At 37.3% G+C, this 15,214-nt stretch overlaps 1 protein-coding gene across 1 annotated transcript in view; it reads right to left on the bottom strand.

Moving 5' to 3' along the window:
• Positions 1 to 15,214, bottom strand: part of LOC138078075 (disintegrin and metalloproteinase domain-containing protein 2) — a 112,601-nt gene that overhangs the window by 11,335 nt on the left and 86,052 nt on the right. Inside the window, exon 16 of the mRNA XM_068970571.1 lies at positions 479 to 662. Coding sequence (XP_068826672.1) covers positions 479 to 662 — 184 coding nt within the window. The remainder of the gene's footprint in view (positions 1 to 478; positions 663 to 15,214) is intronic.

The raw sequence follows: 15,214 nt of genomic DNA, 5'->3' as shown, positions 1-15,214 counted from the left end.
GTACACTGGGAACTAACACAATATTGTAAATCAATTATTTCAATTTAAAAGAATTAATGGAAAGTTCATTATAGAAAATGGAGAGTAATTGTATTTCAGATTTTCGTCCCTTTGATTGATCTTTCCTTTACTGTGTGAATCCTTTATCATTTTCATCACTAAAATGAGCGTATGTTTCTTTATTTTTTTTTACTTTAATCATTATTTTTAAGTAATTATGTAAAAATATAATTCATGACATTAAAAATACATGAAATAATAAAACTGTCAATGAACAGCATGATTCTCAATTCAGTTAACATATGTGAAAGAATAGTAAATAGCAGGTTATGTTTTTTCTTTTAAAATTTCTCTCATATTCAAAAGTTTCTATTGTCCTATTTTTTGAAATTAAATACACATTTAACTTGAGAAAAATACCATGTATGCATTTAAAATTTGAAATTAGTATATTACCTGGTAATAAAAGACCACACACCTTACTTTCACCACAAACAGTTCCATCTTTTACCCACATCGTTTCTGAGTCTTCAGTACCGTAAGCATAATCGAGTCCAATGCAGTGCTTTCCATTTATGTTGGAATACAAAACAGAGGCATTTTCAACATAAACGATCTGTGTTTTATCATATGTACATAGTAATTTCCCACATTTCACATTCCTATAATTTAGCAACAAATAAAAATCATTAGTTGTCAATACAGAGGAATATTAGAATATCAATTCTAAAGGAAAAAGATTTAAATAAAGCATGAAGAGAAAGAAAGATTGTGCTAAGTTGGGTCCGACTCTTGCAACCCTATGGACTGTAGCCCGCCAGGGTCCTCTGTCCATGGGATTCTCCAGGCAAGAATACTGGAGTGGGTTGCCATTTCATTTTTCCAAGGGATCTTCCCGACCCAGGAATCGAACCCAGTTCTCCAGCATTGCAGGTAGATTCTTTACCAACTGAGCTACATGGAAAGCCCAAATAAAGCATTACTACTGCTGCTGCTGCTGCTATTAAGTCGCTTCAGTCGTGTCTGACTCAGTGCGACCCCACAGCCCACCAGGCTCCCCCTTCCCTGGGATTCTCCAGGCAAGAATACTGGAGTGGATTGCCATTGACTTCTCTGAAATAAAGTATTAAGGCTTGCTAAGAGATTATGCAATTAACTGTGAAACTGAAAATTATGAGGGTCTTTCCTGTGTTATTAACAATAACAACATCTTAGTAATTATGAGCTTCTTCTTACTTTGTGCTGTGCTGTGCTTAGTCATTTGGTTGTGTCCAGCTCTGTGCAACCCCTTGGACTGTGACCCACCAGGCTTCTTTGTCCATGGGAATTCTCCAGGCAAGAATACTGGAGTGGATTACCCATGCCCTCCTCCAGGGATCTTCCCAGTCCAGGAATCAAGCTCAGGTCTCCCGCATTGCAGGTGGATTATTTACTGTCTGAGCCACGAGGGAAGCCCATGAATCCTGGAGCAGGTAGCCTATCCCTTCTTCAGGGGATCTCCCTAACCCAGGAATCCTATCTGGGTCTCCTGGGATTCTTTATCAGCCGAGCTACCAGGGAAGCCCCACTTCCTATTCAGTCATCACTTTTTAACAATTCTTTATTATTATTAGTTTTTGGCTGTTGTTCTTAAACATGATTCTGAGCTTATTCTATCTAAAAATTAGTAAAATTTTAAAAATTACTAATCTACTTACATTTCCTTTTCTATTTTTCAAACATAACACATATTCTCCACATCATGGGTCCCAAACTGACAAGACACTAAGGCATACACTTAAGAAGCAGTTTATGGAATAAATATTAATGTTGAATCACTAAGATACATCATGATGATAGTGTCTAAACCACAGACAAAAATAACCAGAAAATCAAATGTGTGTGTGTGTATGTGTGTATGTGTGTGTGCACAGTTGTGTCTGACTCTGTGCCTGTCAGGCTCCTCTGTCAATGGAATTTTTCCACATAAGGATACTGGAGTGGGTTGCCATTTCCTTCTCCAGGGAATTTTCCTGACCCAGGGATCAAACCAGCATCTCCTGCATCTTCTCCATTGGTATGCAGATTCTTTACTGCTGAGCCACAGGGAAGGCAACCCGAAGATGAAAAAAAAAAAGCATTAATAATCACATGAAAGAGTGGCAATTTCATAAATCAGTAGGGAAATGCAAATTAGAGAGTAAGATACCTCTTTAGAACGATACATAAACCAGGCAACAAAAAGTCGTGACAATACCAAATGCTGCAGATGTAGAGAAGCTATAACTCTGATACACTTTTGTTAGAAATGTAAAATGGTATAGTAACTTTAGAGATTATGTGGGCAATTGCTTAAAATGTTTAAATTGCCATGTAAGTGAAAGTTACTCAGTCATGTCTGACTCTTTTGTGACCCCATGGACCATAGACCGCCAGGCTCCTCTGCTTATAGAATTCTTCAGGCAAGAATACTCGCAGGAGTTGCCATTCCCTTCTCCAGGGGATCTTTCCAACCCAGGGATGAACCTGGGTGTTCTGCATTGCAGGCCGATTCTTTATCATCTGGGCCACCAGGTAAGCCCTGAACTTGCCACATGACTCAGCAACTCCACTTCTAAGTGTGCATCCATGGGAAATTTAAAAATATGTATTTACATAAAGACTTGCACCTTCATCACTTGTTTTTTTTAATGTAAATTTATTTATTTTAATTGGAGGTTAATTACTTTACAATATTGTATTGGTTTTGCCATACATCAACATGAATTCACCACAGGTGTACACGTGTTCCCCATCTTGAACCCCCCTCCCTCCTCCCTTCCTGTACCATCCCTCTGGGTCGTCTCAGTGCACCAGCCCCGAGCATCCAGTATCATGCATCAAACCTGGATTGGCGATTCATTTCATATATGATATTATACATGTTTCAATGCCATTCTCCCAAATCATCCCAAAGACTGTTCTATACATCTTTGTCTCTTTTGCTGTCTCGCATACAGGGTTATAACTACCATCTTTCTAAATTCCATATATATGCGTTAGTATACTGTATTGGTGTTTTTCTTTATGGCTTACTTCACTCTGTATAATAGGCTCCAGTTTTATCCACCTCATTAGAACGGATTGAAATTGTCACTTGTTATATCTCAAGGGAAAAAAATACATGGCTTTACAAAGAAAACAAACAAAATACTGCTTAAGAATGTTCAAAGCACCATTGTTCTTAATTTTTTTATTTGAAGTATACTTGATTTGTAGTGTTCTGTTAATTACTACTTAGAGCAAAGTGATTCAGTTATATATACATATATATATAGTTTTAATATTCTTTTCCATTATGGCTTACTATAGATATTGAAATATTAAATATAGTTCTTTGTGCCATACAGTAGGACCTTGTTGTTTATCCATTCTCTGTATAATAGAGACATCCATAGCAGCATTGTTTTTAATGACCCAAAACTATTAGAAACATTCTAAATGCCCATTAGCTGGCACATAATTTTAGGATATAATATTATCCAGTAATAAGAAGCTACAAACAGCGTTATAGACTACAAAATGGATGAAACTCAAAAAACAAGTAACATAAACCAAGTAAAAAGACCACATAGGATGTAATTTTTCTAATATAAGAACTCCAGAAAAGGTAAACCTATGGGAAGAGAAAGTATATCACTGGTTGCTGGGAACTGGGATCACTTTAAAATGACTTTGGATTCTAGTGACTTTTGCACTTTTATAAATTTATCACAAAGTACATAAGTTATTCCGTTAAAGTAGATTGATTACGTATTAGTTAAGTATTTTAAGTATTATTAAGTCTGTTACAAATTATTTATGAGCTTCTACGTAAAGTTGTTGCTGTTGTTGGTTTACAGTCACTCAGTCATGTGTGATTCTTTCCATCCCCATGGATTGCAGCACACCAGGCTTCCCTGTTCTTCACTATATCCTGGAGTTTGCTTAAACTCATGCCCATTGAAGTGGTGATGCCATCCAACCATCTCATCCGCTGTTGTCCCTTTCTCCTCTTGCCTTCAATCTTTCCTGGCATCAGTTTAGTTCAGTTCAGTCACTCCGTTGTACCCGACTCTTTGTAACCCCAAGGACTGCAGCAACACCAGGCCTCCCTGTCCATCACCAACTCCCGGAGTTTAACCAAACTCATGTCCATTTAGTCATATCGAAACATCTCATCCTCTGTCGTCCCCTTCTCCTCCTGCCTTCAAACTTTCCCAACATCGGGGTCTTCTCAAATGAGTCAGTTCTTCACATAAGGTGGCCAAAATATTGGAGTTTCAGCTTCAACATCAGTCCTTCCAATGAATACCCAGGACTGATCTCCTTTAGGATGGACTGGTTGGATCTCCTTGCAATCCAAGGGACTCTCGAGAGTCTTTTCCAACACCACAGTTTAAAAAGCATCAATTCTTCAGCGCTCAGCTTTCTTCACAGTCCAACTCTCACATCCATACATGGCCACTGGAAAAAACATAGCCTTGACTAGACAGACCTTTGTTGGCAAAGTAATGTCTCTGCTTTTGAACATGCTATCTAGGTTGGTCATAGCTTTCCTTCTAAGGAGTAAGCGTCTTTTTAATTTCATGGCTTCAATCACCATCTGCAGTGATTTTGGAGCCCCCCAAAATAAAGCCTGTCACAGTTTCCACTGTTTCTCCATCTATTTCCCATGAAGTGATGGGCCTGGATGCCATGATCTTAGTTTTCTGAATGTTGAGCTTTAAGCCAACTTTATCATTCTCCTCTTTCATTTTCATCAAGAGGCCCTTTAGTTCTTCTTCACTTTTTCCATAAAGGTTGTGTTATCTGCATATCTGAGGTTGTTATTGATATTTCTCCCGGCAATCTTGATTCCAGCTTGTGCTTCTTCCAGCCCAGTGTTTCTCATGATGTACTCTGCATATAAGTTAAATAAGCAGGGTGAAATATACAGCCTTGATGTACTCCTTTTCCTATCTGGAACCAGTCTGTTGTTCCATGTCCAGTTCTAACTGTTGCTTCCTGACCTGCATATAGGTTTCTCAAGAGGCAGGTCAGTTGGTCTGATATTCCCATCTCTTTCAGAATTTTCCACAGTTGATTGTGATCCACACAGTCAAAGGCTTTGGTATAGTCAATAAAGCAGAAGTAGATGTTTTTCTGGAACTCTCTTGCATTTTTGATGATCCATCAGATGCTGGCAATTTGATCTCTTGTTCCTCTGCCTTTTCTGAAACCAGCTTGAACATCTGGAAGTTCATGGTTCACATACTGCTGAAGCATGGCTTGGAGAATTTTGAGCATTACTTTACTAGCATGTGAGATGAATGCAATCATGCAGTAGTTTGAGCATTCTTTGGCATTGCCTTTCTTTGGGATTGGAATGAAAACTGACCTTTTCCAGTCCTGTGGACACTGCTGAGTTTTCCAAATTTGCTGTCATTATGAGCACAACATTTTCACAGCATCATCTTTCAAGATTTGAAATAGCTCAACTGGAATTCCATCACCTCCACCAGCTTTGTTCACAGTGATGCTTTCTAAGGCCCATTTGACTTCACATTCCAGGATGTCTGGCTCTAGCTGAGTGATCACACCATCGTGACTATCTCGTATCAGGGTCTTTTCAAATGAGTCGGCTCTTCACATCAGGTGACCAAAGTATTGGAGCTTCAGCATCAGTCCTTCCAATGAATATTCAGGGTTGATTTCCTTCAGGATTAATTGGTTTGATTTCCTTGCTGTTCAAGGGAGTCTCAAGAATCTTTTCCAACACTACTTTTCAAAAGCATCAATTTTTTAGCACTCAGCATTCTTTATGGTCCAACTCTGACATCCATACATGACTACTGGAAAAACCATAGCTTTCAGTCTGTGGACCCTCATTGGCAAAGTGTTATGGGTGGTGTTAAATTAGTTTGAGTTCAGAAGGTTAACAACTATTTTGAGGCCAGTTTCTAAGGCTACCTGCAAGAGGTACGGGATTCAAAGTATAGAGCACTGTACTGTTGAAGCCCAGCTTAAAGGATTTTGAACATTACCTTGTTAGCATGTGAAATGAAAGCAATTGTGTGGCAGTTTGAACATTCTTTGGCATTGCCTTTCTTTGGAATTGGAATGAAAACTGACCTTTTCCAGTCCTGTGGCCACTGTTGAGTTTTCCAAATTTGCTGGCATACTGAGTAGAGCACTTTCACAGCATCATCTTTTAGGATTTGAAATAGCTCAGCTGGAATTCCATTACCTCCACTATCTTTGTTCGTAGTAATGCTCCCTAAGGCCCATCTGACTTCACACTCACGGATGTCCGGCTCTAGATGAGTAACTTCACCATTGTGGTAATTGGGTCATTAAGACCTTTTTGTATAGTTCTTCTGTGTATTCTTGCCACCTCTTCTTAATATCTTCTGCTTCTGTTAGGTCCACACAATTTCTGTCCCTTATTGTGTCCATCTGTGCATGAAATGTTCCCTTGGTATCTCTAATTTTCTTGAAGAGATCTCTAATCATTCCCATTCTATTGTTTTCCTCTATTTCTTTGCACTGTTTACTTAAGAAGGCTTTGTTTTTCCAGTCATTACAAGAAAATACCGAGTAAACGGAAATCAATGACTTTTTTGGGACCCATCAGAGAATTGCAGTTGCAGAAAAAACCACTTGCATGTATCTGGAAAGCTAAGTGCCTACAAAAACAACAAGTATAGCACTTGTAATTTGCTTAACTGGAGCATAAGCCACTGAACTACGTATGACACTAATAATATTTAAATACAAATTTTGACAAATTGCTGGAAACTGAGTGTGGACTACCATGAAAACATGAAGCTCTTGAGTAATACAGTTATATTTTCATTTGCCTTTTCTCCAGAAACTCTATATGTTTCTTTTGGGGAGTATACGTGAAAGCTCTCCATATACACTTGCAGGGGGAGGTGAAGAGTAATCATTATGAAATTCCCAGACCCAGCTGTCTAACAAAGGCTTAATCTCTAGGTAGAAAGACTTTCATCCCACTCTTGCCAACTCCACTTGTCTTGACTCACCTAAAAGAATAATAAATATAGTCATGATCAATAACAGAAAAGGCTTAAGAATATAGGTTGGGGATGGTAGCTGCAGAATGGGGACTAGAGAATGGGGGCATGGGATGGGGCACCCTACACCTGGAGGAGGATTAAAAGCACTTTTGTTAAGACACTTTTACTAAGACACAAACTCATTAAAAGAAAGGCTTGTGTAAAAACTAGAGAAGGTCCACCCGCACCCCCAACCGCCCCCCCCCCCCCCCCCCCCGTGCCGCCGGCAACTGTAAAACCATAGTAACAAGTCTCCAGCAGAAATAGAAGTAAATTACAATTGAGAGAGCTCCAAGACACATATTCCCTTTGAGGGCTGGGATGAAAGGAAGTTCCAAATTTAAGAAGAGAGAAATAAATTACTTCACTAATGGAATCTGAAGATTCTGGTGCCTATAGCTACAACAAACATTAGACACAACCTATCCCCTAAAAATATTAACATATATTCTCACATTAAAAGCTTATTTGCTTCGGTGCCTACTACCCTATATAACATGACCAACTTTCAACACAAAAAAGTACTAGTTACATTAAAAGGCAAGAAAACAAAAACAGTCTAAAGAGATAAAATAAGCATCAGAAACACATCAAATACAAAACAGATCTTGGAATTATTAGATATGAAATTTAAGATCACTTTGGTCAATATTTTAAAGGTTTAAAAAGCAAAAGACAGCAACATGAAAGGCCAGAGAAACAATATCAACAGAGATATGAAACCTGTAAGAACAAACTGTAAGAAAAAAGAGAAAATAAAAGCATAAAAAACCCAACAAAAATTTAAAAATGGCTTCCAAGCTTTCATCAACAACACTCAATCTAAGCAACAGAAGAAAAACTTAAGAGAACTCAGTGACAGATTGATAGAAACTTCCTGAACTGAACCACAATAAAACAAAATAATGGAGAAAAAAATAGAAAACCCCAAGAACTGTAAGACAATTAAAGAAAGTGTAACATACTTGTAGTAAGAGCAGCAGAAGGAGAAGAAACAGAATAGGAAAAAACTTGCAAAAAATAATGAACAAGATCTTCACAAAACTATTGACAGACATGAAAACACAAATACAAGAAACTTAGAAAATGCCAAGAGGGATAAATATCAAAATAAAAACCATCTATAAATATATCACATTCAAACTAAAGTAAATCAAAATCAATGAGAAACTCTCGAAGGCAACTAGGTTGGGGCACACCTTACTTAGAGGAACAAAGATAAGAATTACAGCAGACTTTTCATTTAAAAATCATGCAGTTAAGATTTGGAAGGAAATTTTGACTGCTGTAAGAAAAGAAAAATCTAACAAGGAATTCTGTCCAGTAAAATTATCTTTCAAATAATAGAGATTTTTTCAGGCAAAAAGTGATAGAATTCTTTGCAAGCATATCTTACTTGCAAGAAATATTTTTTTAAAAAGTCCTTTACACAGAAAAGAAATTTGTGTCAGAAACTTTGATCTATAAAAAAAAGGGACAGCATCACAAAATGAAAAAATTGAAAGAAAAATGTGTCTATTTTTCTTACTCTTAACTGAGCTAAAAGATAACTATCTTCTCAAAGCAATAATACAAACAATGTATAGAACAGTCTTTTGGACTCTGTGGGAGAGGGAGAGGGTGGGATGATTTGGGAGAATGGCATTTAAACATGTATAATCTCGTATATGAAGTGAGTCGCCAGTCCAAGTTCAATGCATGATACTGGATGCTTGGGGCTGGTGCACTGAGATGACTCAGAGGGATGGTACGAGGAGGGAGGAGGGAGGAGGAAGGAGGGTTCAGGATGGGGAACACGTGTATACCTGTGGCAGATACATGTTGATGTATGGCAAAACCAATACGATATTGTAATTAACACCCAATTAAAATAAATAAATTTATATTAAAAAATAATGCAAAGAATGTATTGGATATTTACTGTATATGTATAAGCAAAGTAAGCAACAAGAAGCCTCACAAGGGACTGGATGGAGAAATTGGGAAACCATTATAGTACACCTTCACTACACATGAAGGAGTGTATAATTACAGCATTTGAATGTGAACTACTACTCTGTTATTTGAAGATAGTACATCAGTAATCACTTTTAATGGAAACGGTCTATAAACAATCAGTTAAAAGCCAGACATTGTTAGAGTGAATAATAAGAACATGGCTCATGATTTTTAACATCTGAAAACAAATTAATGTAATAAATTATATCAATAGGGAAAATGCATCAAAAACAGATTCATGAAAATAGATGTATGAAAAGCACTAAAAATACAACCACCATGTAAGATTAAAAATTCTCAGAAAAGTAGAAATATAGAGGGAATTTCCAAATCAGATAAAGGGTATTAACAAAAAAACTACAGCTAACAATAAACTTCCTTGTAATGGCTAAATTTGTCTCATAAAATTGGTAATAAGTAAATCTTTTCTTTCTCCACTTACAGTTCAATATTTTGGTAGATATGTATACAGTCAAGCAAGAAAAACAAAATAAAGGTATCCTAATTAGAAAAGGATAATTCAGACTTCATTTGCGGATTACATGATCCTGGACATGGAAATACTAAGAAGCTCACACACAAAAAGGGAGAAAGAGAGAATTTATGTGGTTCACACAATATAAAAGGTCAATATATTATTTGCATTGTTGTTTTTATTAGATACTGGCAGTGAACAATGAGAAAATAAAATTTAGAGAACCATTCTGTTCACATTATTTTCAAAAGCAAAACATTCAGCAATATACTGAAAATACATGCAACACTTGAACACTGAAAACTAAAACCTGATTGAGAAAAAGGAAAGAACACTGAAATAAACCCAGACATTCTATATTTATCACTTTGCAATGCAATATTGACAAGACAGCAGTTCAAACCCACATACACGTACACACACACCACAAATGAATCCATGGGAAACTGATGATATATGAGGAGTAAGTAAGTAAGTAAAGTCACTCAGTCGTGTCTGACTCTTTGTGACCCCGTGGACTGCAGTCCACCAGGGTCCTCAGTCCATGGGATTCTCCAGGTAAGAATACTGGAGTGGGTTGCAATTTCCTTCTCCAATATGAGGAGTAATGTCTGTGAATTTACCAGTGTCAATTTCCTGGCTTGGATATTTTACTACAGGTAAGATATATAAGTCATTTGAGGTTACCATTTGGGGAAAACAGCTGAAGTATACAGGGGTCCTCAGTATTCTTTCTAGGTTACTTTTGAAATTTCCCAAGAATCTGCAGTTAGTTCAGAATAAAAACATACATAGGTAAAATTCAGCGATAAGAAGGCTCAGATCAGTTCAGTTCAGTCGCTCAGTCGTGTCCAACTCTTTGCAACCCCATGAATAGCAGCATGCCAGGCCTCCCTGTTCATCACCAACTCTCGGAGTTCATGCAGACTCACGTCCATCGAGTCAGTGATGCCATCCAGCCATCTCATCCTCTGTCGTCCCCTTCTCCTCCTGCCCCCAATCCCTCCCAGCATCAGAGTCTTTTCCAATGAGTCAACTCTTCACATGAGGTGGCCAAAGTACTGGAGTTTCAGCTTCAGCATCATTCCTTCCAAAGAAATCCCAGGGCTGATTTCCTTCAGAATGGACTGGGTGGATCTCCTTGCAGTCCAAGGGACTCTCAAGAGTCTTCTCCAACACCACAGTTCAAAAGGATCAATTCTTTGGTGTTCAGCTTTCTTCACAGTCCAACTCTCACATCCATATATGACCACTGGAAAAACCATAGCCTTGACTAGACGGACCTTTGTTGGCAAAGTAATGTCTCTGCTTTTCAATATGCTATCTAGGTTGGTCATAACTTTTCTTCCAAGGAGTAAGTGTCTTTTAATTTCATGGCTACAGTCACCATCTGCAGTGATTTTGGAGCCCCCAAAAATAAAGTTTCACACTGTTTCCGCTGTTTCCCCATCTATTTCCCATGAAGCGATGGGACCAGATGCCATGATCTTCGTTTTCTGAATGTTGAGCTTTAAGCCAACTTTATCACTCTCCTCTTTCACTTTCATCAAAAGAGTTTTTAGTTCCTCTTCATTTTCTGCCATAAGGGTGGTGTCATCTGCATATCTGAGGTTCTTGATATTTCTCCCTGCAATCTTCATTCCAGCTTGTGCTTCTTCCAGCCCAGCATTTCTCATGATGTACTCTGCACTGAAGTTAAATAAGCAGGGTGACAATATACAGCCTTGACGTACTCATTTTCCTATTTGGAACCAGTCTGTTGTTCCATGTCTAGTTCTAACTGTTGCTTCCTGATCCTAAACCATTCCAAATAAACTGGAAAAAATTTAAGATTCATCATAGAGAAAGACACACACAGTAACATAAAAGGCTTAGAAAATGCTCTAAATATCAGTTAGACAAATGCAAATGGAAACAAAAGAAAGTTAGAAGTAGAATGGCTAAAATAAAAATGACTGACATTACCAAGTAGTAACAAATTATGGAGGAAATAGAATTCTTAGACTCTGCTAGTTTGCATGTAAAATTGCATAGCCACTTTGGGAAGCAATTTGGTAAATCTTTAAAAATGTTAATATGAAATTACGAGAATGAGCAATTATATTCCTATGTATGTATGTATCTTTCCAATATAAGTGGAAATATATTTGCTGCAAAGACCTGATCCTGAAAAAAGCAGCTTTATTCATGATAGCCAAGATGAACAACAAAAAAATGCACCGCATAATTGATCATCAATAAATATAATACATAAATATATAAGTATATATTGTATTAATTATAAATATATGTATAATTTTGTATATAATTTTAGTGATATTCATAATTAGTAATAAAAACTGAAATACTATGACAAGAGTAGTTTATTTTAATCACAAAAAAATTGTCCTGGGCATATTATGGCATACAAAAAAAGAAGCATACTGTAGCATTCTATTAGTATGGAGTTTTTGAACAGAATACATTTATCTATTACCATTAAGAAAACAACATAGGTTGTATGGGGCACAGATTGGAGGAAACATTTCTGCAAATGGAATTATTTATCAAGTTGTATATTCAATATTTATAGTCTATGTAAATTTAAAAATCAAATAAAATTAAGGAAAATGATAAAAGCTTCAACAGGAAAGTCTATACACTCTGTTATTAGTATGCTGTGTTCTACTTTGACAAACTTTATATGAATAAAGAGGTAGTGTTTTAAGACTTAAGATTATTACAGTGAGAAAAAGCTATATGAGAAGTTATACGGGAAGTGGTTATTAAGACAATTTTATAGGAGATGCGATGACTGGCCAGAGAATGTTGAGTGTGATGAGAATTCAGAAGGACTTCTTTTATGAGGTACAAAGATGGTAAAAAGGATTCCAAGACTATGTCTTGGTGACCTTGACTAAGAGGATAGTGGCAGTAGTGGCACTGAGGCAAAAGAGTTATCCTCATGTTACAAGGTCTAGCTGTTGGCTATTGATATCCTATGAGTCAACGGTTTCCCTAGTGTTTTAGGGTCAGTATCCCAAGGACACTTCCTTCCTTTTAAATTAAAAAAAAAGGTGGTTGGGGCGGCGGGGGGAGAAAAGTTGATAATTGGGATGTCTAAGGGCAGGGAGATTTACAGTTTTCTTTTAGGCTTTCAAGGCTATGTCACCCTGATCTTCCTAAATAATAGGATAAGGTTTGTTATCTTTAGTCAAATATACAAAGTTTGGGCATAAGAGAGAAGTTTGGAATTCTCATTTCAACATTACCTAGGTAGTCTAAGAAAACCTCACAAGTGGCACTTAGTTTGGAGTACTGGATCTAATGTAGCCCTTGTTCTGAGATTAGGTGCCCCAAATATAAAACCTGAGTTTGAGCAAACTCAACTTTTCTTTGGAGACTGTGTCCCTCTAAGGCTAAAAGTTTTAACAGATAGATGCTGTCTTCTTATGAAGAGGCCTGCGTTAGGGAGCAGAGAAGAAAATTGTCTATATATTGTAATTAAGTAGAGCCTCCAGGGAATGGTATAGCATCTAAATCAGCTTTTATGGCTTGGGAGTAGGGGGTACTTTTGTTAAAACTGTGGGGCATATACTGTCCAGGTGTATTGCCTTCCTTCCCAAGTAAAGGCCATAATATATTGCCTGGGCTTATCCACAGAGATGCTAAGGAAGACACTATGCATCTCAAATATAGTGAATATTTTACTTTAGGTAGGGATGGAAGCTAATAAAGTATGGGGAATGGAGAAAAAAGGATGACAAGGAATAATAATGTTATTTTTGCCTCAGAAAAAAGAAAAACAATATTGAAAATCTAATAACTGATGACCCAATAAAAAGAGAAAACTTCAGTTTGAATACTGAATTCAGTACTGCCAGAGGCTCTGAAATTTCCATTACTGACTACCAGACATGCATTGAATCATTGGTCCACTTTATGAACTGATGGAAACATTAATGCAAAGAGTGCCTACTTTGCCCCATGCGTCTGAAACACAATTCAGGAAAATCCGTCTGCATTTCTCCTGGAAACTTTAAACTGCCTAATGTACCACTTGTTGATCAGTAAATAGATTTTATTCAGCTTTCTCTATCTTATGGACATAAACATGTCTTGGTAATGGATTGTGTTTTTTCTCATTGGATTGAATCCTTCCCTTGTAGACAGGTTACTGCTACTTCTGTGGCTGTGTGTGTGTGTGTGTGTGTGTGTGTGTGTACTCAGTTGCTTGACTCTTTGCAACTCCCTGGAATGTTGCCCACCAGTCTCCTCTGTCCATGGGATTTTCCAGGCAATGGATATGAGTTTGAGCAAACTCAGGGAGATAGTAAAGTGCAGGGAAACCTGGAATGCTGCAATTCGTGGGGTCCCAGAGAGTTAGACATGACATGGTGACTGAATAACAAAGTAGGAACATATCTATTGTTAATTACCTTAAATGTAAATGGATTACATGCACCAACCAAAACACATAGACTGGCTGAGTGGATACAAAGATAAGACATATATGTAAGCTGTCTACAAGAGACCCGCATCAGAACTAAGGACACACACACACACAGAGTGACAGGATGGAACAAAGGTATTCCATACAAATGGAAAATAAAAGAAATCTGGTGTAACAATATGCACATCGCATGATAGACTTTAAGACAAAGACTTAAGAGACAAAGAAGGACACTACATAATGATCAAGGGGTCAATCCAAAAAGAAGATACAATAATTGAAAGTATATATGCACCCAATATAGGAGCTCCTCAACATGTAAAGCAAATACTAGAAACCTTAAAGGGAGAAATAGTAACACAATAAGAGTGAGGGACTTTAACAACTCACTTTCATCAATGAACATATCATTCAGACAGAAAACTAATATAGAAACAAGAGCCTTATGGACTCAGAGAATGAACTTATGGTTGCTAGGCTTGGGAGAATTGGGGAAAGGGATAGTTAAGATGTTTGGGGTGGACATGTACACACTGTTATATTTTAAATGGATGGCCAACAAGATTCTACTGTATAGCACAGAGAAATCTGCTTAACGCTATTGAAAGCCTGAATGGGAGGAGAGTTAGGGGAAGAATTAATATATGTATATGAATGGCTGCGTCCCTTTACTGTCCACCTGAAATTATTACAAGATTGTTAATCATAAATTATATGCCAATATAATAAAATAAAAAGATTTTTTAAAAAAGAAAACATAGTCAGTATGTCCTTTGACCTTCACCTTAATAATTTGTATATTTTTTGATCTCCTTAGGCAAAGGCAACAGAAGCAGAGAAACAAATGGGACCCAACTGAACTAAAAGGAATTTACATAGTAAAGGAAACCATGGTCAAAACACAAAAGCAATGTGGAAGAAGATATCTGTAAAGGGGTTAATATCCAAAATATATAAAGAACTTATACAACTCAATAGAAAACCTCACCAATTCAATTAAAATATGGGCATAGGACCTGAATAGGGCTCCCCTGGTGGCTCAGTTGTAAGGAATGCACCCGCAATGCAAGAGACATGGGTTCTATCCCTGGGTCGGGAAGATCCCTTGGAGAAGGAAATGGCACCCACTTCAGTATTCTTGCCTGGGAAATCCAATAGACAGAGGAGCCTGGCAGGTTACAGGCTATAAGAGTAACTTACAGAGTAACTCTATAAGAGTTGGACATGACTTGGCAACTAAACAATAGCAAC

The sequence above is a fragment of the Capricornis sumatraensis genome, chromosome 4, assembly GCF_032405125.1.
Source record: "Capricornis sumatraensis isolate serow.1 chromosome 4, serow.2, whole genome shotgun sequence".
NCBI classification, from domain to species: Eukaryota; Metazoa; Chordata; class Mammalia; order Artiodactyla; family Bovidae; genus Capricornis; species Capricornis sumatraensis.
This window is presented reverse-complemented; position numbering and strand designations above follow the sequence as displayed.